The 23287-nt window shown below is 42.8% G+C and overlaps 1 protein-coding gene across 3 annotated transcripts in view; it reads left to right on the forward strand.

Annotated features, from left to right (window-relative positions):
- The first annotated feature begins 5523 nt into the window (after nt 1-5523).
- nde1 (nudE neurodevelopment protein 1) overlaps nt 5524-23287 on the forward strand; it is a 60075-nt gene continuing 42311 nt past the window's right edge. Inside the window, exons 1-3 of one of the 3 annotated variants that reach the window (XM_086000799.1) lie at nt 5524-5773; nt 11196-11304; nt 12004-12157. In XM_086000799.1, coding sequence (XP_085856925.1) covers nt 5767-5773; nt 11196-11304; nt 12004-12157 — 270 coding nt within the window. In that variant the 5' untranslated portion in view covers nt 5524-5766. Of the gene's footprint in view, nt 5774-6280; nt 6352-11195; nt 11305-12003; nt 12158-23287 lie in introns of those variants that run through there. The other 2 variants (XM_086000798.1, XM_086000800.1) reach the window with 2 other exon arrangements.

A 23287-nucleotide genomic window follows, 5' to 3' on the forward strand; every position in this document is an offset into this window, starting at 1 on the left:
CAAGATGGCAGCCTCTACAGATACTGTACCTAATCCACATTTGCGCAATAAAAGTGTCTAGCAAAAGCTAGCTGTGTTCATAATAAGAATGTCTATTTATTAATGAACATAAGATGGTACCAGGATGGTGAAGATCTGCTGAAAATTGTGAAAAGCGACATGGAGAATTTGAAGCCACCAGAGCGTTTGAAACTCACAGGAAATATCGACTACAATTGGCAGACTCTTAAACAACAATTCGAACTCTACATTGCAGCCATCGGACTCGGTACGAAGCCAGACGCAAGGAAGATAGCGTTGCTGCTTACAGTTGCAGGCCCACAGGCGATAGAGGTATTTAATACATTTGTATTTAATCCAGAGGAGAACAGAGAAAAATTAGAAGATGTGCTAAAAAAATTTGATGCACATTGCTCTCCCAAAAAGAATGAGACCTATGAAAGATACATGTTCTGTTCAAGGACACAGCAGCAAAATGAGACTTTTGATAGCTTTATAACTGATCTGAAACTGAAAGCACAGACATGTAATTTCTCTGAGCTGAAATCATCCATGATTCGTGACCAGATTGTGTTTGGTATGCATGATAAAAAAAAGTCAGGGAACGTCTGTTGAGAGAAACCAAACTAAATTTGGAAAATGCTGTGAAAATATGCCAAGCCAGCGAGCTAGCTCGAAAGCACGCGAAGACTTTCAGTAAAATCAATAATGATGCGATTGTAATGAGTGATAATGCTGCTGTCGGTGCTGTGTCCTACAAGGGGAAGAAACGTGGGCAGAACAGAAATGAAAAGCAACCGGAGGATGAAATTTTTAATTGTAAACGCTGTGGTTACAAACACCAGTTAAGACAATGCCCAGCGTTTGGAAAAATGTGCACAAAGTGTAATGGAAAGAATCACTTTGCCAAACAATGCTTTTCAAAAGTACAAACTAAGAAAGGGCAACGAGTTAATGTAATTGAGGACACTGATTTAAGTGAGACATTTTTTGTAGGAATGGTGTCGTGTGACAATATCAAAAAGGATACAGAAAATGTGCAGCCCTCAGAAATGGACAATGCTGAACATAAAGTTAATGCAGTAAAAGAGGACAAATGGATGATCCCACTGCAGGTAAATGGAGCATTAGTTACCTTGAAACTAGACACTGGGGCAAAAGCAAACTTAATCAGTATGAGTGACATTAACAATATGAAAGAAAAGCCCAAAATACAGAAAAAGTCAGTACTACTGAAGGACTATAATGGACAGAAAATAGATAGCTTAGGTGTATGCAGACTTAAAGTGACAGTCAAAGACAAAGTGCATCATCTCATGTTTTCTGTTGTGGCTGAAAGACTTGATTCACTACTGGGTGACAAAGCTTGTGAGGACTTAGAACTGGTCAAGAGAGTCTACCATATAAACTGTGCCATAGGCAGACCAGATGACTCGGTGGATTCTGTAGTGAATAATTTCCAGGATGTGTTCAAAGGATTTGGAGTTCTACCATTCACTTACAAGATCCAGCTAAAGGAGAATGCTCAGCCAGTGGTACATGCTCCACGAAGAGTTCCAGCACCCCTGCGTGACCGGCTCAAGAATGAACTGGACAGAATGACCACACTAGGAGTCATCAGGAAAGTCGAAGAGCCAACAGACTGGGTTAACTCCATGGTATGTGTAAAGAAAAAGAACAATGATCTAAGAATATGCATGGATCCAAAGGACTTAAATGCAAACATAAAACGTGAACACTACCAGATTCCCAAGCAAGAAGAAATCACCAGTGAAATGTCAGGTGCCAGATACTTTACAAAGCTCGATGCCTAACAAGGATTTTGGCAACTAAAACTGGATGAAGAGAGCACCAAATACTGTACCTTCAACACACCATTTTGCAGGTATTGTTTCCTCAGAATGCCTTTCGGGATAATATCTGCATCTGAAATCTTTCATAGAGCGATGGAACACATAATTGAAGGTCTGGAAGGAGTTCGGGTCTATGTTGATGACATCATCATCTGGGGCTCCACACTGAAAGAACACAATGAGAGACTGACTAAAGTGCTACAGAGCATTCGCCGGAATGGACTGAAGCTCAACAAAGCCAAGTGTCAGTTTGGTGTCCAGGAAGTCACTTTCCTAGGAGATAATCTATCTGGTAAAGGAATAGAGCCAGATATGGAAAAAGTAAACGCCATACTCAAAATGCCCCGACCCACTGACAAAAAAGGAGTGCTACGCATCATGGGGATGATAAACTTCATTGGAAAGTTCATTCCTAACTTGTCAGCCAAGACAGCCTGTCTGCGAGACCTGCTACATAAAACAAATGAGTTCGCATGGACAGAAAGACATGAACAAGAGTGGGTAAACCTCAAAACAGTGCTGACAACCACACCTGTACTCACCTTCTTTGACCCAACAAAAAGAATCAAAGTGTCAACGGATGCATCAAAAGATGGCCTAGGTGCGGTCTTGCTACAAGCAGAGGGTGAAGATTGGAAGCCTGTTGCCTATGCCTCCAGGTCTATGACTGATACTGAGTGTCGATACGCTCAGATTGAAAAGGAATGTCTAGGCTTGGTAGTTGGACTAGAAAAGTTTCATGGCTACATATATGGACTTCCCACCTTCACAGTTGAGACAGACCACAGCCCTCTGATTGCCATCATAAAAAAAAAACCTGAATGAGATGTCTCCAAGGATTCAACGACTCATGATGAAGCTGCAAAGATATGACTTTGAACTGATCTACACACCAGGCAAATACATAGTGTTAGCAGATGCACTATCCCGAGCACCCACAATGAGTCATGTGAGCTCTACTGAAGAAGACGTGGATGTTCATGTGAGTATGGTCACTGCTGCGCTGCCCGTGTCAGACACAAAATCAAAGCAAATAGCAGAGGAAACAGTAAAAGATACAGTGTTACAAACAGTAATAGAGAACATTCATCATGGTTGGCCAAAAGGTTCCTGTCCAAAATATTTTCACATAAGGTCAGAATTGAGTGTCGCAAGTGGACTATTACTAAAACAGAACAGAATAGTCATTCCAGAGGCTTTATGTCAAGACATGCTCAAAAGGCTTCATGAGGGACACCTCGGAATTGAAAAATGCAAAAGGAGAGCAAGAGACACTGTTTATTGGCCTGGCATAAAGAAGGACATTGAGAACATGATAGGCGAATGTGAGACATGTCAGAAACACCAAAACAAACAAGCAAAGGAACCAATGATAGTAGCTGACATACCAACAGCACCATGGCAAAAGGTTGGTATGGGCCTTTTTCATTTAAATGGTAAAGACTATTCAAGACCAGATTGATGACAATGCCGCAACTGCATCTTGTCATTCACCGCCAGAACAATCTCATGAAGACACATCAGACTTATCCGTGTTGAGAAGATCCACACGTGAAGTAAAAAAGCCTGATAGACTTAATCTTTGAGTACAATGTAAAGCTTTGAAAATGTGTTGACTGTTTTGAAAATGTTTATGTTTATAGAGCACTAACAAAAGTGTTACTGATATTATCTTTATTGTTTTCTTGAAAGTTGATTGATATTGATTTTGTTAAACCTCAAAGAAAGGGGGATGTAATGATCAATAACATGTCATTCTATAGTGGACACTAGGTGGAGCCGTAGAGCTGTGTAGAGCTGTATGTATATAAGACTACACTACCCAGCTGTATGTATATTAAGACTACATTACCCATGAGGCACTAGGCTACCCACAAGGCAGCAGTCAAGATGGCAGCCTCTACAGATACTGTACCTAGTCCACATGTGCTCAATAAAAGTGTCTAGCAAAAGCTAGCTGTGTTCATAATAAGAATTGTCTATTTATTAATGAACATAAGAGAGAGTGTTATTAACTTACAATGTGTGCTCCATGGGGTGTGGCTTACACGCTGGCTTCTTGTTAATCCCCATTACATTCACCCACCATTGGCGGTTGAGCTGTTGGACATCCAGATTAGGCTCTGTTAGTGCAATAGTCATACAATAACAACTTGCATTTATATAGCACTTTTAATGGAGAAAAACATAACAAAGTTTTTCGCAGAGGCGTAATCAGACAAAAATAGATGAAATAAAGAGATATTAGGAGGGGTAAGAAAAAATTTGGCCTCACCCCTCCCTATCTCTGTAATTTCCTCCAGCCCCATAACCTCCCGAGATATCTGTGCTCCTCTAATTCTGCCCTTGAGAGCATCCCTGATTTTAATCGCTCAGCCATTGGTGGACGTGCCTTCAGTTGCCAAGGCCCTAAGCTCTGGAATACCCTCCCTAAATCTCTCTGCCTCTCTTTCCTCCTTTAAGACGCTCCTTAAAACCTACCTCTTTCATCTGCCCTAATTTTTCCTTGTGTGGCTCGGTGTCAAATTTTGTTTTATAACACTCCTGTGCAGCACCTTGGGATGTTTTACTATGTTAAAGGCGTTATATAAATACAAGTTGTTGTTGGTCAAAGAGGTGGATTATAAGGAGGGGAGAGATGGAGAGACAGAGAGGTTTAGGGAGGGAATTCCAGAGCCTAACCTAGATGTCTGATGGTACAACTGCCAATGGTGGGGTGAACATAAGGGGGATTAACAAGAGGCCAGAGTTGGAGGTACATAGAGTAAGTCATTCCCCATGGAGCACACATTGTAAGTTAAATAGAGATGAACTGACTTGCAATATGACAGCCGGGGTGCTCAAGGACATGGAGATGTACTGAATGGCAAATCTAAAGTTTACTTCAAACTAAATGATGGCAGGAGGCCACAGGTTCAAAGTAGTGAAAAGCAAATTTCGGACTAATTTTTATATAAAGTAGAATCATAGAATGATTTCAGAAACAGTTGGGTGCTATGATAGAAGGATTGCAGGGCATTCTGGATGGATGAGCTAAAATTAACTGAATGGCCTTCCTCATCCATATCTATCATGTAACTCATAGAAAGATGTCTTGACTAAATGGCCTTGAATTGCATTGAGACACTGGGTGGCATTGACTGCACAACATGGAAATGAATTGAGGCACATTGAATGGCACTGACTGCACTGTACAGAAAATGCATTCAAAAAACTTGAGTGGCATTGACTGCAGTGCGTGGAAAAGCATTGACATGCTTTGATCAATTGAGACTGACAGCACTGCATGGAAACAAACTGACATGGAATGATTGAGTGGCACTGAGTGCACTGTGTGGAAATAATGTGAGTAGCATAGTCTGCATTGCACGCAAACTCGTTGACATACATTGACTGTGCTGCATGGAAACCGGCGGAGACCCTATGAGTGAGTGCCATTGACTAAACTGCATTGAAATGCTTGCAGATGTGACACACTGTGACTGGTGAGATTTTGGAAAGAACCAATGATAGAAACCTGAAAGAGCGGTGGGATTCTTCCCCAGAAGTTGTGCTAGGCGGGTAGGGAGACTCAGCTGATTGAAATAAAGGGAATAGGTCAAGAGCACTCACAGGCTGGCTAACATTCACAAAGGCAGCTGACTGCGGGGAGGCGCCGCCGACTCTCAGACCGTGCGAACCCAGACAATGCGTGACGTCAGGGCACCCTGCGATTGGCTGCTTCTCGGCGTATTGCGTGCGCCGCTCGGAGCCGCCGGCCAATCGCGGCGCAGAGCAGCGAGGTTGTGATGGTTTGGATTTAAAGAGCTGGGAAGCAGGCAGAGGCCAGACAGCGGGCGAGAGAGAGAGAAAAATACCGCGACTGATACACCCCCACCCATCCACAGACGGCGGCGAAGGAGACCTCCCCGACATGGGAGGTAAGGAAAGGCTGCCGGTCTCCCTCTCACACCCCGGTGTAGTGCCCGCCAGGGGCCCTCGGGCCGTGCCGCGCCCCTGATCGAGGCAGCGGCCGCGCGGACTTCCTGTGGCGGTTGGCGGGTTTGAAGCGGCGGTGAGACTGTGTCTTCCGCCTAGCGGTTACCGGGTCTCGCCCTGCTCCCCCGCTGTATCGCTCGGTGTGTGTGTGTGTGAGGTACGAGGCTGGTCGGCGGTGCGCCGAGTGACGGGCCGGGTCGGGCCCGGCTCCCGCTGGATCAACTGTAAATCTTTTTGCAGGGGCGGTTTCCGGCCAAGTGAATCTCGATTTTTCCCTGTTGATGGGCTGAGCTCCCTGACAGCAAGTCCCAGAATTTGCCACGTCTCACTTTTAATATTGAGTTCGTCCAACTTCTACATTGAAGCGTTCATACTTTAATTCCTAGGCTTTTTTGTTGTAGAAAAGTTTTATCATTTTTATATATAGAAATGGTGAGAGGATGACTAACAAGAGTTCTGGTGTTTACGTCCCAGTTTTTAACTCCCTTCCGGGAAGTGGATAAGCATCGCAAGACCATAAGTATGTCGCCTGACTTTGAACCGACAGTCTTGTTCAATGTGTAATAGTCAGAATCCTGTGGCTTTGAAAGCAGCTCGTTTGAGCAATCTTTAAATCGCTTCAGCAAGTATGTTTGAAGCAAGTATCAGTGGTTGGTGTGGTGCCCGTTGAAATGGAATTATCAATATTGTGAGCCACTTGGATTTCTTAAAATATAAAGCTTTGAAAGGCCACATATAGAATCATAGCATAGTTACAGCACAGAAGGCTGCCGTTCGGCCCGTTGAGCCCATGCCAGCTCTCTGCAAGAGCACTTCTGCTAGTCCCCTTTCCCTACAGCCCTGCATTTTTTTTCCTTCAAGTAATTATCCAATTCCTTCAGTCTACCACCTCCACCCTTTCAGGCAGTGCATTCCAGATCATAACAACTTGCGTAAAAATGTTTTTCCTCATGTCGCCTTTGGTTCCTCTGCCAGTCACCTTAAATCTGTGTCCTCTGGTTCTCAACTCTTCTGCCAATGGGAACAGTTTTTCTCTGTCTAGATCCCTCAGGGTTTTGAACACCTATCAAATCTCCTTTCATCTTTCTCTGCTCTGAGAATAATCCACGATTCTCCAGTCTATCCACGTAACTGAGTCCCTCATCCCTGGAACCATTCATAGAATTATAAAATGGTTACAGCATAGAAGGCCATTTGGCCTGTCGAGCCTGTGCCGACGCTCAGCTAGTCCCTTTCCCCATAGCCCTGCAAGCCCTTTTCTTTCAGATACTTATCCAACTCCCTTTTGAAAGATAAGATTGAGTCTGCTTCTACCACCCTTCTAGGCAGTGCATTCCAGATCTTAACCACTCAAAAAAAAATACAAAAAAAAAATAATATTTTCTTATGTTGCATTTGGTTCTTTTGCCAGTCACCTTAAATCTGTGTCCTCTGATTTTTGACCCTTCTGCCAATGGCAACAGTTTCTCTCTATCTACTCTGTCCAGACCTTTCATGATTTAGAACACCTCTATTAAATCTCCCCTCAATCTTTTCTGCTCCAAGGAGAACAACCCCAGCTTTTCCAGTCTATCAACGTAACTGAAGTTCCTCATTCCTGGAATCATTCTTGTAAATCTTTTCTGCACCTAAGGCCTTCACATCTTTCCTAAAGTGTGGTGCTCAGAATTGGACACAGTACTCCAGTTGGAGCCGAACCAGTGTTTTATACAGGTTGTTCTTCATTTCCACACTTTTGTACTCTATAGCTCTATTCATGAAGCCCAGGATCCTGTAAGCCTTTTTAACTGCTTTTGCAACCTGCCCTGCCACCTTCAACAATTTGTGCACACGTGCACCCAGGTCTCTCTGTTTGTGCACCCACTTTAGGATTGTACCATTTAGTTTATATGTTCTCTCCCCATTCTTTCTGCCAAAATGTATCACTTCACACTTTTCTGTGTTAAATTTCATCTGCCATGTGTCTGCCCATTTCACCAGCCTGTTTGTCTTCCTGAAGTCTACCACTCTCCTATACTTCCAAGTTTTGTCATCTGCAAATTTTGAATTATTGTGAAAAATGTGGCTTCAGATGACTCATTTGGAGGGTTGTTGCTTGAAGTGCAAACTTCTTTGGAATTAAATAGCTTGTTTGTGTAATAAGTGAAAGCACTTAATTATCCACAAATCAGACTTGACAAAGTACATAGCCTCTCAATCCAGTGATGGGGAGAAATTACTGGAGGACTTCAGTTTCAAATAATAAAATTACAGTTTTACTTGGACCAAGCTGATTCTGAAAAAGGAAAACGACAACTTTTTAGAAGTTTCAGTGGGATGGATAGGGAGAGAGATGCAGCAGCCCAGAGGATAATAAAATATTAGCTATAAGGATAAACCTACTGATGCCTGCAAGCTGACGAGTTCTTTTTGGCTTGTCAAGGCTGGAAAACAACTTATCCTTGACTGGTGAGTGGATTCTCTTCCCCCTCCCCCTCCAGTTGGATTAGATGGGAGTTAATTCAGGATCCTTTGAATCCCTCTCTCCAGGTTTCAGTATGGAATGGTGTGGGTGGGTGATCTGAGGTTGTGCTAGCTCAATTAAAGGTGTGTAGTTTTCTATGTATTTTGTTGGCATTCTTAAGCTCATTTTAAATTCCTCATTTGTGTACCACCCTCCCAAGCACCATGTTGGTTTCACTGAGATCGTTTCCCTTAGCCTCTGCATTGGATGGTGATTTAATCCTACGCTTAATTCCTTACTAACTCTGTCTTCTCTACCCTTCTAATTTAATCTCATCTTTCACATTAGATCATTAGACACAGCCACATCCTTGAACTCACCATCTCTCGTGCCCTCTCTGAGTCTGACCATTTCCTGGTCTCCCTTACTGTACATATTAATCTGCCTTCCCCTAATCTCTCTGTCCACACCTGGCGCAAATTATTTTCCCCAACTCCCTCAAATTCACTTGCTCTCAACTGCCTCTCCTACAGCTCTCCATCCATTGTGACACCTCTACAGCTGTTGATATGTTCAACTGCTTCTTCACCACCCTCATTCCCATCAAACTGCTGAATGTCTCCCACCTCTGCTGTTCAATGTTACTGTCCCCACCTTAATTAAGTCCTTTATGACTGGTGCATTGAGTAAAGTCAATGCTGATCGCTCCGTAACATTCACTGCGGTTGCTAATGCCATTCTTGTTCATTGCCTTTCTCTTGTCCAGCCCGGTGGCACTACTTTTCCATGGTTCCAATCTTTTTACTGTCTTAAACGCAGCCAATGCATCTCCAGCAATGATTTCTCATCCTGTATCACAATCTCCTCTGGTGTACCACAAGGATCTACCCTTGGCCAGCTCCTCTTCCTCATCTACACATAGTCCCTTGGTGACACCATCCAAGGACATAATCACCATTCATGAATATGCTGATGATGCCTGGCTTTATCTCTTAACCAACTCAACAGCAAGTGATGGATGAGCCAACATTCTTTCAGCTAAATGTTGGAGCAGGTCAAAAACCTCAGACTTCCCATCAACTCTGCTCCTTTGCCATTAACTGCATCACCCTCCCCACCCACTTCATGCTGAACCAAACCATGACATTCTGTTGTCCATTCCCTTAATCAAGGTTGCTTCTTTTTGCCTCCATAACATCACGCACCACCACTGAAATCCTTATCCACGCTGTTGTTGCATCTCGTTTCCTCCAATATCCCCCTTGCTGGCTTCCTAGCTTCATAAATTCCCAATTTGTTCAAAAGTCAGCTGCTCATATTTTGTACTGCTTGCCCATCACTACTATTCTTGCTGATCTATATTGGTTCCCTTCTCCAGCCTTGTATCTGCTCCCTCACCCTTTGGTCCTGCTCCAGCCTTTTGTTTCCTCTTGTGCATCCATTGCCCTTTTATACATTTTCTTCCCCCTCCCCCTTGCAAGAATGTTCAGCTGTCTAAGCTGTATTTTTGACCAAGCTTTCAGTCACCTCCTAACTATTGCACCACACCTCATGTGTTGTTCCCTTTATCCATATTTTCTTTCACTTCCCATATTTTTCCTCTTCTCCCCATCCCCCCAGGACCTGTGGCTGTTTTCTACAGTAAAGGTGCTATATAAATGCTGCTTGTTTTGACATCCTCAATTTTTCAAAAGTTGGGACTTGTATGAAGATCACCCCATCAGCATCTCTTAACTGTTTTTTGAAAAAAAGTTGTTACAGATTCTCCATTGCAACATTGTTTTAAAATAGTTTTTTTCCCCTCTCTGTATGATCACATTCCAGCCTCGTGTTGCACAGGCCTCGAGTTTTATTAGTTGCTGACTCAGCAGTTTAGTCATCGGTCAGTCAACTTCCTCAATTCTGGGAGCTTTCGACAACAGATTTTAATTTAAGTGTTCTTTTAAAGACTTGCTCATTTATTCAGGCCTTTTAACCACACTCTTCCAAGAGTCTCGCTTCAAAGCTTTATATTTGTGGAATCTGAAGATTTACACAGTTAGAATAGTATAGGTGAGCACTGAGCCTAAAGGCTGAAAGGTGGCAGATTTGATTCCTGGTCTGTGCTGACTTGATCTCAGTTGGGGAGCTAAATTGGTTTCAGGGCCCCTGGGCTAGAGCTTTTGCTTGTGATTTGCAAGAAAGTTTGGATGGTGGTAGATTGAGCTTGATTCTGATGCCCTTTAGGTTGAATAGCTAGATGACACTTGTTGTCCAGTTTCTTATGATTTCACACTTGGATGTGGTATCTTTAGAACCATACACAGATAAGAGTTGGAACAGGAAGGCAAAAAAAAAACTTGTAAAAGATTAATTTTACTTGACGACAAGGCAAGCATTTCTCTACTTTGAAAAGCTATTAACGGCGAACGTGGGTTTTGTCATACACTAATAAAACTAGAGATTTTCTACTTCAAAATAAACTGGTGTCCTTTTTTTCCTCAAGAAAAGCATTCCACTGCACAAGTGTAAAGATTACTTTATACATTGCTTCAGCTATGCTCTTGTAGCTTAAGATCACCTGAACCCTTGCATGCATTGTGCCTTTGAAACACCTTTTTGTTATGAATGTAAAGGAGAAATGGGTCTTGGGTAGAACTTGCAAGTGATCAAATTACTAATAGAGTACTGCAGTTGTGCTCAGTCTTAGACCTTCAAGTGTCAAAGAAACGTACTACAACACATGTTGGAGCCATTCGTGTTTGATGCCAGTATTATAATCGCTGTACATCACATGATTGGGAAGGAATGGATCCTTTCTAGACTGAGGAGAGAACGAGAAAATATATTGGAATGTTGCATGTTTGGAGTTGTTTTGCAGGAAAATACTTTCGCTGAGTTCGAATAATCTACAATTGTACTCCATTCTCTTTTGAATGTAGACATCAAATTTGGAATTGTCGCAATGGATGACTTGGAAAGAATGGCTTTCAATTCGGTCGAAGAGGAAATTGCTTATTGGAAAGAGCTTGCTCTAAAATACCAACAACGGTAAGTACAGAGCAAGGATATACTGTGGGAACTTCGTTAGTGCACGATGTGGCTCAGTTCAGTAGTGTTTTTGTGAATATTTGCAAATGGAAAGTTTTGGTTATGTAAAGCTATAGTTATGCCGGCATAGACATGATGGGCCGAATGGCCTCCTTCTGTACTGTAAATTTCTGTGATTTTATGATAAACTGATGACCAAATAAATAGTATTTGAGGTCTGTATATGTCCTGGACCACAGATTGACACAAAAGTAATGTTCTTCACCATTTGTGTCTCATGACTAACTGGCACTTAACTTACTGTACAAATGCCGACCGCAACTGAGGGATTTTTTTTACATAGCATTTACAGCACAGAAACAGGCCATTTGGCCTAACTAGTTTGTGCTGGTGTTCATGCTCCACACAAGCTGCCACCCACCATACTTTATCTAACCCTATCTGCATATCATTCTATTCATGTATCTATCTAGCTTCCCTTTAAAGGCATCTATGCAATTTGTCTCAACTACTCCATGTGGTAAGTTCTACATTCTAATCGCTCTGGGTAAAGAGGTTTCTCCTGAATTCCCGATTAGATTTATTCGTGACTATCTTGTATTTATGGCCCCTAGTTTTGAACTCTCACGTGGAACATCTTAAGAAAAATGTTACTAAAATCCATAGTATTGTTCTAATTTTTTCAACCTTATTCATTAGTGCACAGGACACTCGGGAAGAGCTAATTGAGTTCCAGGAAGGAAGTCGAGAACTCGAAGCAGAACTGGAGACTCAGCTTGAGCATACTGAAAATAGAAACCGGGACCTGCTGTCTGACAACAATCGCCTCCGTATGGAACTTGAGTTGCTTAAGGTACGTTGGTGGGAAACGCCATGTAAATGCATACTGCAATGTATTTTTAAAGAAATGCCTTTATGCTGTCTTGATACTTATTGTAAAGGGAAGGGTTCTTTGTACTGATGAATGGAACACTTTGGGGACTTGGTGTCAGTATCAAGCTTTCAAAGTTAAGATATAACTTGGCCAGATGTTGATTAAAGTTTTCTCTAATCTGACTAAATAGTTGTCCGATATCCTGTTCCACGACACTTGGTGCAGGTACTGCATGGAGACTTGTCATGCCTGCTCTGAGGTGCTACATACCTTCACTGCTGATGTGGGCCTGAATCATTGTAAAGCGGAGCCACCTCCAAGAGGTGATTTTGCATTATCTTTGATTCAGATTTGTTGTTCAGAACTACTGCTGGTGAAACCTTTTATTTTCTTTGAAGGTTTAGTGGCCCTCTGCCAACATTCTAGTTTGTATTAATTTGGGGGCTCATTGCCAAAGCAGTCGGCCCTTTTCTATTGGTAGAAAACTCGTGCTTCATTCAAGAGGCTAAATGAGTAGGATTTTCCACAATAGTCATCCTTAAATTTATCTTTTACGGTGGTAGTATTGTGTGGACAAGGAAAGAGATCGTAGTATGAGAAATGCATTCAATTTGGGCTGCAAGGATTAATGCCAGTTTATATGGGCAGAGTGCCCATTCAACACTGGCACAAAACTCTACCTCTGGTGGGCTCATTTTATGATGGTGCTAATTTGGCACGAGTTCAGGTCATTAATGGTGGTAAGAGAGGTCAGATTTGTGAATGAATCTGCCCTCATTCTGTCACTATAAATGGGTATTGGATTTATTCTCCAAGATTGTTCTTCAATGATTTCTTTAGACTTATTGAAGTTTTTCAAATTAAAAGTATGATGAGCAGTATCTTAACTGAGGTTTTCTGATTGTCTTTGAAGGGTACTTTTTCTAATAGTTACTGCTGCTTTGTTATAGAACATTTGCTTGGAAGAATTAAAAAAAATATATATATATTTTGTTTGCCTGGTAAATTTGCTTGTTTCTGGGTTTATTCTGTAGAACTTCTTTGAGGTGTTCTTTTCTTCAATTCCATCTCTGCTGGAAGGTACTTCACACTAAACTTGCAACCTTTTGGTTAATTAATTGATCAGCTTAAAGGAGTATCCTTTTCCAAAGCAGGACGTGGAGGCATTTGTTCTTTCTAAAGACTGAGTACAAACAAGTGGTTGAAGAAACAGTGAATCCATTGTTTGAATCTGCTGCAGTCAGCTGGGAGCATGTTTGTGCTCTTCAGTTTTTTTTTGAGGGGGCGTTATTCAAGTATTCCAAGAGGGAGTGACTGGGAAGGATTTTGTGGTTGGAATAGAATGAATAAAGTCTGGGCTAGAGTTGCAAAAAAGCTCTATTTTGGTTAGACAACTGATGAAAGAAATTCTCTGCTGCCACAGTGTTGCAACTCAGAGCTCAGTAGTGTAATGGTGGGTGTATGATGCTTTCATATGTCTACTTGAGCTGTGGAAAGCACCCTGCAGTACTAACTGTAGAACTTCTCATTGGGTTATATCTGGGGAGAGCATTTTGAGCTATATAACCCCATGATGCAGTATTGGTAGTAATTGGTGTGGTGGTGGTAGAGAATTACACATGGTGCATTGCACAATACTTCTGTTTTTTCCCCCTGTTGCGTATTGGCTCCAGTATATTAAATATGCTTAGCGATAGTGCAAGCATTTGGCTGATCAATAAATGGAAGGGGCAGTATGTCCAAACAACACACACAACATTAATGGAGGGAGGGAGAAGGCTATTGTAGAAGTACATGCTGGAGCAATATATCTGAACTAAACACTTCTGATTAATTTTACATCAATAACTAAATTCCAAGCAAGTCTTAAATTGCTTTTCTGAATGTACTTTGAGTGTCATTATTTAGTGATTCAATTTTTTGGGGGAAATATTAAGCTAATGCCTCACCTGATGTGACAAAATAGACTAGTAAGGTTGTGGATCTGAGCTTCAATCTGTGCTGAGTTAGTTAATTTTGGCCATGGATGCTATAATTGCTGTGGCATTGTGAGGAGGGGAAACTTGGATTCCAGATCCTGATTTCTACCTGTGCGCCTCGTGCATGTGAGACGAGTACTGGTGAGAATGGGGCTGGGCTCATTCATGATGGCCCCTTTATGAATAGCTTGTTGGCATTGTGTTCTGAACGGCTACTAGAGAGGTACTGGAGGTCTGACACCACCCATTGAACTTTACCCAGCTTGAGTTACTGTCTTCAGGAAAGGAGGCTTTTTTTAAGGACAGCTGAAGAAGTAATTGGTCCTGCGTGCATTCTTACATACTTTTGCATACAGTGACCTGATCACCTACTTCTGCCATCAAATTTTAAATCACCCTCTTGTTGGCTGAATAAAATAGAAATTAATTACAATATATAAAAGTCTGACTTTTTTTGAATTCACATCTTTTTGAAGTTAGATGCGTAGGGGTGTGTGCCTGTAAACGAACTATAAAGTGTGGCACTTCACCAGTGTTACCAACATTACCAAAAAAAGTTCATTCAAGTCTAATGGATCACCTTTTTATTCAAGACTATTGCTGACGTGATTCTCTATTGGCTGCTCCCAGCCCTAGTGTTGAAATTGCTCTGTTTACATTGTAGTAAGATCTTGCAGCAACCATAACGACCATAAAACAATGGTGCATGCGTTTTACTTTTGTGCTTCTAACTTCCCAATGGCTGGGAAAAATCCATGTGGGCCAGCTGTATTGAAATGAGTATGTTGCTTGTATAAAGGCAGGCAGGAACATTTCAGCTACTCGGCAGGCCAACATTCGGCTCTGGTGTGCTACTGAGTGTTTACTTCCGAGGCACTACTGTCGAGAGGTGGGCTTGAAAACCACCTGTCCTTGTAACTCCTGTGTGGCTCAGTCAGATTTTAATTGCTCCTGTGAAGCGTCTTGGGGCGTTTTACTATGTTCAAGGTGTTGTATATCTGCAAGTTTTTGTTGCATTAATGTTTGCCCCTTCAGTCGCAGCATCGTATTTACATTAGGTGCTTGCTGTTGGTGGCAAACCTCAAATAAATGGGTTACAATACACACGAGACTGGATGCCTGTTTATAAAAAAAAAAACCTGTACTGATGCATTATGATCTCGTGAACATGGAGTAAATTGCCACCTTGTATTGAAGACTATATTTTATATTGTTTATGATAGATTTGTGGCTTGGTGTGTTGTGAAGAAATTTGGAGTTGAAGGAAGTTAATTTAGTGTGAAGAAATAAGCTTGTCTAATGTGTGAAAGTTTTTTATTTGTGTGGAAAATTCAACATTTCTCTTTAGTTAAATAAAATTTCTAAGCACTGGTGGTGTTGGAATGAATTTTTTTGTTACAGGGTATTGATGTTTGTACTAGGCAGAAGGAGAATGTTAATGAGAAGCTCTAATGCTGAGCTGAAGACACTGGTGCACGCAGTCAGCCAGGCACAGACTAGCTGAGTCAATGTGGCAGGGGGCGGTGGGAAGGCTTCCTGCTGCAATGCTATCCTATCCACTGGGCTGTGAAGAGAAAAATGTAACTTTTATAATCCTGGAAATAATGGTGTGGGGATAGAACAGTTTTAGGGAAGGTGTGAAAATCCTCTCTAGGAAATGGGGCAAAAAGTCATCCAATGTAAATAACTGTCTGAGGTATTGGGGAAGTGAAGTAGAAAGTTACTTGTATTTTTAAGTAGGTTTTGTGAAGTGGTGTATATCTTGGTATCAGTATATAGTAATTTTACAAATGGGATAGACCAGTGATGAATGAGACCACAGTAAGCAATGAGCACTCTGCTAAATTTGAAGCTAGCAGTGAGCAATCCCATGGCAGATCTAGTATTATAATTGCTGTAAGGCTTATGAGTGATAATTTGTAGGATTGTTGGGTACAAGTCATTTTTCTGAAAATGGAGAAACCAGGTTCAATTTAAAGTTGTATGACTTAATTTGGCATTTAGGGTTAGGATAGCCATTATTGTGATGTATGGATGCTCCTGCTTTTAAAAAAAAAAAAAAAAAAGATGGCAATGTTGCTCCATCGCTGCCAGAACTCCTTTTTTCAGTGTCTTTTAGGCTTTCTAGAAAGGACCTGGTACAATAGGGTCACTCATCAGATGACTTGGTGACTGGTTAGGTAGAATATTATTTTTTAATAGGGGCCTTCAGTTTGCTCCTTGGAATACTAATGTGTCTCAGTGAGGATTGAAAGTCTAACTCTCTCTTTCCACCCCCCCCCCCCCCCCCCCCCCCCATAACCTCTCCATGCTGCTGAGCTTGAGACTTTGGCAGCAGTACTGAGAAGAAGCTGTGGTAGGAAGCCACACGATTACCCGTCCTTTGTGGTGGTGTGTTGCCTTGACCTTGGTTTTTGTGCACTATGTAGGAGCCAGCTACGGAAGAGAATCCGAGGAGACCTGGTTGTGGATTTAGCCTATCCACTTGACTAATAATGGGGGTGGGGAGGAGGAGGATATAGCCGGGCAAGGCTGAGTAAACTTTATAATATGTAACAATATGCCTGAGGGGCACTTGAGTTCCATAAATAACTTTGCGGGGGTGGAATCTGATTTGATGGGCAAGTGAGATGTACAGAATGAAGGCTAGTTTTTCAAGTATCAGCTGTCCTGTTAAACTGTTCACGCTAAGTTATTCTGTTTATCAGCAGGTGTCAGCTGTAGGGTAGTGTGAAATGTCGTTTTTTTTTTAAAAAAAGGAAGTTCTGAATGTAAACTTGGAACATTGTACAATCTTCTTACCCTATTTGTATTCTGGTAATGGGAGTCCTGGATGAATTTTTGGGGAGCCAGATCATACTTTTTACATCCCTCCACAGGTAGCTTCTGCAGGAAATACTGAGTTTGGGGGTGGGGTGGAAGGGGAACTACTGTAGGAGAGGAAATTAATTTGTTGCAATATATTTTCAGAAAAGAATGTTTCATTATGTTCCCATGGTAATCAACTGCAGAATTAAATCTGTTTCCAGATTAGGACACCAGAATAGCAAATATTCCTGCCTCGTATGTGCAGATAGCTTTCAGATAATCTTTTTTTAATTGCTTTGCCTATTCCTTCTGCCCTTGTGTGTTATAGCTCTGTTTTTCAAGCTCACTGCTGCAGCACCGTCAATCATTGACTGGATGGATAGGACCATTTTGTTCTGGGATAGGACCATTTTGTTCTGGGATAGGACCATTTTGTTCTGGGATAGGACCATTTTTGTTCTGAGAGTTTCACAGCACCTGTTTGTGCTACTCCCAAGATTTTAGATGGTTATTTTCTCCCTGCCCGAAGCAGGATAGGATGTGATTAGTTTTGGATGAGCCTAAATTTCGAAGCTGGGAGGCTGGCCAGGGGAGCTTTTGAGTAGTCACGTCTGCAGGTGACTAAGGCCAGGAGGAAGGTTTCAGTGGTGGATGGTCTGAGGTGGGTGATGTTATGGAGGTGGAAATAGGCATTCTGTGGAATGGAAAGCTCAGCTGCAGTTAAGTAGGATGTTGAAGTTGTAAATCTTTTTCAGTTTGTAACAAGACATGGTGATTGTGGCAAGAGCAAAAGATGATTGCCTCAATTTTCCCAATATTTAGATGGAAGAAATTCCGGCTGACCCAGGACTGAGTTTGAATATTTCCCTTGTGCACTTGGTGACCAGAATTGAATTCAGTATTCAAGGTATATCCTGACCTGAACACTCTACAGCTTGACCATGGTGGCCTCCGATTTAACTCCACTAATTGGCAATATAGCTCGGTATTCTTTTTGCTTTGCTTTTTGGGAGTGCTGCACTATCGGAGGTGCCGTTGTTCGGATGAGACGTTAAACCGAGGCCACGTCTGCTCTCGGGTGGACGTAAAAGATCCCAGGGCACTATTTCGAAGAAGAGCAGGGGAGTTATCCCCGGTGCCCTGGCCAATACTTAGCCCTCAACCAACATAACAAAAACAGATTATCTGGTCATTATCACATTGCTGTTTCTGGGACCTTGCTGTGTGCAAATTGGCTGCTGCGTTTCCCACATTACAACAGTGACTCCACTTCAAATAGTACTTCATTGGCTGTAAAGTGCTTTGAGATGTCCGGTGGTCGTGAAAGGCGCTATCGAAATGCAAATCTTTCTTTTCTTTCTAATAACTGCTGTACAATGCCTGGGCATGGTCTGTGTACTCTTCACTCCCAGATCTCATTTAGTGTCTCCTCTAAAGTTTTTATTGACCCTTTTCTTCCAGTATATGCAAGACCTTGCACTTGTCTGCATTGAATTTCACTTACCATAGTTCGGTCTACTTGCGAATATTGTCTCATTGCTTCTGTAATTCCTTAGCTTCATCTGATTCTACTGTTTCTGCTCCCACCCCAAGGTTTAGAATCATTTGCAAATTTGACTAACTGCCATTGAGCATTTGAATCTAGGCCATTTTATATAGATCAGAAACTATAGGGGCCCAGCACTTAACACTGGGGTATTTCACACTCCAGTCTGATCTCATTTCCCTGATTGGTACCCACTGCATCTTTTCTCATAGCTAGTTCCTCTTCCACCTCCAAGTTTTACTTGGTATTCCCATTTCATTAACTTGTGTAGCTGAATTTCATGTGGAACCCTTTCCCCCTGCAGCATAAAAGTGTGCAGGCAGAGAGGGAATGGCAATAGCCGGAGGGGATTTGATAGTTAGGGGAAAGGGACAGGTGTTCCTGTGGCCGCAGGCGTGGTGCCAGGGTCAAGGATGTCGCTGAGCGGCTGCAGAACATTGAGGGGGGGGAGGGTGAACAGCCAGAGGTCGTGGTCCATATTGGTACCAAGGGCGTAAGTAGAAAAAGGAATGAGGTCCTGCAGGCAGATTTTAGGGAGTTGGGGAAGAGATTAAAAAGCAGGACCTCAAAGGTAGTAATCTCTGGACTACTCCCTGTGCCACATGCTAGTGAGTATAGAAATGGAAGGATAGAGCAGATGAATGCGTGGCTGGAGAGATGGTGCAGATGGGAAGACTTCAAATTCCTGGGACATTGGGACCGGTTCTAGGGGAGGTGGGCCTGTACAGGCTAGATGGGTTGCACCTCAACAGAGCCAGAACCAATGTCCTTGCGGGAGGGGTTTGCTAGAGCTGTTGGGGAGGGTTTAAACTAATTTAGCAGGGGGATGGGCACCAGGATGTAGCATTAGAAAGGAGAAACAAAAAGGATGGGGAGAGACAGATAGCACTAGAGTAAGAAATAGTAAGGTATTAGGTGGGGTCAGACTGAGAATACAAGAAGGTCTAAGACAGGTTTATAGTGCATGTGTGTAAATGCACTAAGTGTGGTAAATAAGGTTGGTGAGCTGCAGGTGCAAATAGCCACATGGGATTATGATGTGCTGATAATGGCGACATGGCTCAAATAAAGGGTAGGATTGGGTTTTAAATATTCCTGGATATAAGGTGTTCAGGAAAGATAGGGAAGGAAACAAAAGAGGTGGGGTGGCAGTATTGGTTAAGGAGAATGTTAGTGCTGGAGAGAGAGGATGTCCTGGAGGGGTCCAGGACAGAATCTATTTGGTTAGAGTTAAGAAATAATAGAGGTGCCATTATGCTACTAGGTGTATTCTATAGGCCACCAACTAGTGGGAAAGATAGAGGAGCAAATTTGCAGGGAAATTACAGAGTAGTGATAATGGGGGACTTCAATTATCCTAATATGGACTGTGATCGTAATAGTGTAAAGGGCAGAGAGGGGGGAAGAATTTCTGAAGTGTTCAGGAGAACTTTCTTCAGTACATTTCTAGCCCAACTAGGAAGGAGGCATTGCTGGATTGGATTCTGGGAATGAGGTGGGTCAAGTGGAGCAAGTGTCAGTAGGGGAATGTTTAGGGAACAGTGATCATAGTATCCTAAGGTTTAGATTAGCTATAGAAAAGGACGGTGCAATCTAGAGTAAAAAATACTTAATTGGAGGAAGGCAAATTTCAGTGGGTTGAGAGCTGATCTTGCCCGGGTAAATTGGAATCCACAATTGGCAGGTAAAACTGTAATGAACAATGGGCTGCCTTTTAAAGAGGAGATAGTTCAGGTACAGTCGAGGTACATTCCCACAAGGGGGAAAGGTAGGGCAACAAAAGCCAGAGCTCCTGGGCTGACGAATGAGATACAGTAAGATGAAGCAGAAAAAGAGCATGTATGACAGATGTCAGGTTGAGAATACAAGTGAGAACCAGGCTGAATACAGAAAGTTCAGAGGGGAAGTGAAAAAGAAAGTTAAGGGGCAAAGAGAGTATGAGAATAGATTGGCAGCAAACATAAAAGCGAAATTCAAAAGTCTTCTATAGGCTTTTTGGAGACCCTCCGCCCGCAGAAAACCCTTACCATTCTTGTGCCTGGCGTAAGGCCTGCTTTTACCAGGATAAGAGTTGAAAGTAAGTGGGGGGAAAAAAAAAATTTTTTTTCAATGATTTATCATTTATTAATACTTAAAAAAAAAAGTTTATTTTTAGCCCCATAAAAAACTTGAATTTTTTTTCAAAAAATTAAAGTTGTTTAAAATACTCAATTTATTGTCATTCCAAGACATTAAAAAAATCTTTTGTTCATGGCCCTGCCCTTGTGTTATAGCTCCATTTTTCAGTTTTTAAGTAAAAGGCAGATCCAACTTTTTTTTTTTTTAAGTACTCTTCCACTTTGTTCCTAATTTGATTCTATTTGATGTAAGTTACTGATGAGACTCATGGGCCTGAAGTTATCCAGGTTTCTGTTGATGATTACTTGAAAATAAGTAACTGTAGGAACTGGGGTTCTGAGCCGAAGAATTGAGAGCAACTCTCAAAATCGAAACCAACAAAATTTAATGAACAAACTAAGCTGTACAGGAAACTGTAGGATACAATGCAAATAGGTCTGGTCTGCTTGAAAGGCTCTCTGGAAACTGCTAGCAGGTTCCGAGCTCTGACGTTATGACGTCATCACGCGGAGTACAGGAAAGAAGCCCTAGTACAGTTAACAGATACATTAAAGGTGCAGCCCCCAGCTGTACTACATTGCTGTAAAAAGAATTATATACAAAATTGTCCGTAATCCTCTGGTGGATCCGCCCCCCCCCCCCCCCCCCCCCAGAATTGCTTTTGAGCGAAGGTAAGGCGAGAAGGGGGTCTGACGAGTCTGTCCGACCGGCTGCAATACCCCGGCAGCTGGAACGGAGCGCTAGAAGATGAACTGGCTGTTGGCTGTGGTTGGGATGACACCGCAGGCGGAGAAGAGGAGGCCGGCTGTGGTCGACCCGGTGAGGCGGGCACTGGCGACTCGGCGGATGGCTGTACTGGACCGGCAGTCGACGGTGGACGACCACGACGAGGCGGCTGAGCGGTGGCAACTGGTTCGCTCAGATCCAGATGCGCCGGTTTCAACCGGTCGATGGAGATGTGGTCAGGCTTGACGTCAACTGTGAAGGACTTGCCACCTGATGAGATGACGCGGAACGGACCTGTGTAACGCGGGTTTTTGCGAGCATCCTCCCGAATGAACACATATTCTGCGCTCTTAAGATCCACCGGGACATGGGAGCGCTGCAGGTCATGATGCGACGTAGGCACTGGGATGAAATTCCTAGCCGCTTCCTGGTGCCTGACAAGCTGCTGAGTTGGGACCAGGGTTCCGTGTGAGGAGGAAGAAAATCGCCAGGCACTCTGAGTGGTTGGCCGTAAACCAGCTCTGCTGAAGAAGAATGCAGGTCGTCCTTGGGCGCCGTGCAAAGACCTAGCAGCACCCAAGGGAGCCTGTCCACCCAACTAGGCCCACAGAGACTAGCACGCAGTGTGGCTTTAAGGGACCTATGGAATCTTTCACACAGACCGTTTGCCTGTGGATGGTAGGCGGTGGTACGATGAAGCTTGGTGCCTAAACCTTGAGCTACGGCGCTCCAAAGCTCGGAGGTAAATTGAGTCCCCCGGTCGGAGATTGTTGTATCCGTGTGTTAATGGAGACACGGAATGCAGGAGTTGGTTTAACAGGTGTTTACTGAACAAAGTCTGGAGGTGAACTAAAAGATACAAGACACTATACAGGCTTATATACCCGAGTGGTCACTACCGGTATTACAGTACACAGGGGCTCTTAATGGTACATACACTACAATTCCTCCCCTTTTAGATAATTGGTACATAACATTTTAAGTAATCATTAATTAACATGTTTACAAGAACAATAATCTACACATTTGCTGCAGTTAATCAATTAACTCCGTCTCTCTGGAGGCTTCCTGACTTGGTCCGGATAACGCCTCGGTGGTGTAGTAGTTTTCGGTGGTGTAGTAGGTTCTTTTGGCAAGGTCGATTTCGGCTTGAACGCCAGTGTCGGGTTCATCTGGTTCCAGTCTCACCGGATCGGAGGTAGATACTATGGGTATCTCTGCTTCTTCATTAGGCGTATAGAGTTGTGGTGTAGGTTGTCCCTTTTCGGATGACTCTATGATCTGGTCAGCATGGCGCCTTATTATGCTTTCTCCAATGTCCACGGTATACATCAGCGGTCCTAGTCGTGTGCAAATAGTTCCAGGCTGCCATTTCTCGGTACGGTAGTCCCGGGCCAAAACTTGTTGACCTATCTGGAAGGTTCTAGTTGGCCTTTCATTCATGCCTTGAAATTGCTGGTTCTCTACGTCCCTTCTGATGTTTGGCTTGATCAAATCCAGCCGGCATCTTAGTCTTCTATTGAAAAACATCATGGCGGGAGTTTGGTTTGTAACCACATGTGTTAACTTCTTGTTTGCGTACAGGAATGCATCTACCTTATGTTGTAGATTTATGTCTTCATTACCCATGGCCTTTATGGCCTTCTTGAAGGTCTGGACAAACCTTTCAGCTAATCCATTGGTGGCGGGATGGTATGGGGCGGACGTGTAGTGCTTAACCCCATTGTTTTTTAAGAACTCCCTGATTTCTTGGCACAAATTGCGGTCCATTATCAGAACAGATCTGTTCAGGCAGCCCATTCCTGGCAAATATGGTCCTTAATACTGTGATGGTTTTTTCCGTGGTGGTGGAGGACATCTTTATTACCTCCGGCCACTTGGAGTGTGCATCAACCGCGATTAAGAACATTGAGTCCATAAATGGACCAGCAA

The sequence above is a fragment of the Somniosus microcephalus genome, chromosome 11 (assembly GCF_052327205.1).
Source record: "Somniosus microcephalus isolate GS21.2 chromosome 11, FLI_Smic_1.0, whole genome shotgun sequence".
Classification (NCBI taxonomy): domain Eukaryota; kingdom Metazoa; phylum Chordata; class Chondrichthyes; order Squaliformes; family Somniosidae; genus Somniosus; species Somniosus microcephalus.